The 1,696-nt window shown below is 47.8% G+C and overlaps 2 protein-coding genes across 2 annotated transcripts; both read right to left on the minus strand.

Annotated features, from left to right (window-relative positions):
* Positions 1-14: 14 nt before the first annotated feature.
* On the minus strand, positions 15-281 carry Pmar_PMAR021254 (enolase, putative; the record flags this gene model as incomplete). Its single annotated transcript, XM_002786238.1, has 1 exon — positions 15-281. One exon carries the CDS (start codon positions 279-281, stop codon positions 15-17), a length of 267 nt encoding a protein of 88 aa, XP_002786284.1.
* A 702-nt stretch (positions 282-983) lies between these two features.
* On the minus strand, positions 984-1,663 carry Pmar_PMAR021255 (UV-induced protein uvi31, putative; the record flags this gene model as incomplete). Its single annotated transcript, XM_002786239.1, has 3 exons — positions 984-1,095; positions 1,415-1,497; positions 1,547-1,663. The coding sequence occupies 3 exons, from the start codon at positions 1,661-1,663 to the stop codon at positions 984-986; spliced, it is 312 nt and encodes a 103-aa protein (XP_002786285.1).
* Positions 1,664-1,696: the final 33 nt, after the last annotated feature.

The raw sequence follows: 1,696 nt of genomic DNA on the forward strand, positions 1-1,696 counted from the left end.
CAACCATAAACTTATCAATACCGGCTGATCGGTAACGTCTTGCCGATGATAGCGGGGGCAATGACTTTCTCGACGTTGGCGACAGCCTTGAGGACACCCTTACCCTGATAACGGGCCTTATCACCATCACGGAGCTCAAGAGCCTCGAACTCGCCAGTGGAAGCACCAGAGGGGCAGGCAGCGCGGAACATGCCGTCCTTAGTGGTAAGATCAACCTCAACGGTCGGGTTGCCACGAGAATCGAGGATCTCACGGCCCTTAATGGAGATAATAGTCGACATTATTATTGAATAGAAGAAATATCAATCGAAACTGCAATGATGTAATAATAACAATGCACCACTACGATGATATGCTGTAACATTCGATGATACGAAGCTGCTGAATGAACGAACATCCGCTGCAGCTGAGGCCAATAACCTTTAGCTCGCTTAATAAGCGGCGACGGCGAATGTGTGGATGACAAGAGTGTTGTGACTATTCTGACTAGGATGATGTGGCTTATGAGAATTCCATAGAGCTGAGATGCTCCGGTGCGCCATATGCTACCATCTGGGCTACCTGAGGCTGGGTTGCCTCAATTCTGCCCTCGGTTACTTTTACACTTCTCTCTGAACCGTGGCAAGCAACAGCAGTTGTAGCTGAATCTGCCAAAACAAATACTTATAATAACCGTGGTAGAGGCTTTGATTATTGAAGTTTAATAGAGCATGCTCGGCGAAGTCGTGAAAAAACAAACCTACGGGCCATCCCCTTTCCATGTCCGAACCATCGTCCGCACATCATCGAGAGGGAGACAGCACACACAATACATCCCTGCAGCAGTATGGTGGCAAGTCCCATCCTGGAGAGCAGTGCTCTTCTGACAATAACTGCGAAACCTGGAATACTGACTAGGCATGTAAGTCAATGAAGTTCACCACGGGTTGAAGAACTCAAGAGGTGATAGCCTAGAAACGAATGATTGCAGTTATTAGTGACAATCAGCTCTTATCGGTCTTAACCTCATCAGGAGTCTTGCACGACATACTTAATGCATGCACGGTACCACCCGGATTAGAGTCCATCTCGTCGGACAGTATCGAGTACATTAATCTGAGAAGGAGAAATACATGTGTTGATCTATCGGTTCGTCAACGACTTGCGCGATTGCACCATCAGCCGCAACATCAGGGAAGCCCCCGTAAAATCAAGGCGGAGTGACCCAACACGACGATCTATTGTAATGTATATCAATGACGCTACGAAACTCCACCAGAAAAAATCTCAGACAACAGCCATCGATTTAGGCATACGCAAATGAATACTGATTCACACGAGGACACTGCGAACACGAGGTGAGGAAATCTCACGATGTGGATGTTGACGGAGTAAAAACTCGCGAGGAAGTTGATCCCACTGATCGTTGGCCTACTTCTGACGCTGTACTCGATTGAGCCCTTTGAACTCATCAGACACGACTTCAACTCGGAAATGCGTCTCCAGTCGACCACTGCCCTGAGAAGAGGACAACCATGATAATGCTTATAGGATAATGACCACGTACCCTCATAGGAGCATGTGAAGCATGCTTGGCCGAGTCGTCAATGATGTTGATGAGCGTTGGCTTGAGTCTGTCGGTCACCTTACGTAGTATTGCAGTATAGATCGGTCGCTGGGACATCGAAGATGATGATGGTGTGGTATGGGTGTGAGA

This window comes from Perkinsus marinus, assembly GCF_000006405.1.
Source record: "Perkinsus marinus ATCC 50983 genomic scaffold scf_1104296931818, whole genome shotgun sequence".
Classification (NCBI taxonomy): Eukaryota; Perkinsozoa; order Perkinsida; family Perkinsidae; genus Perkinsus; species Perkinsus marinus.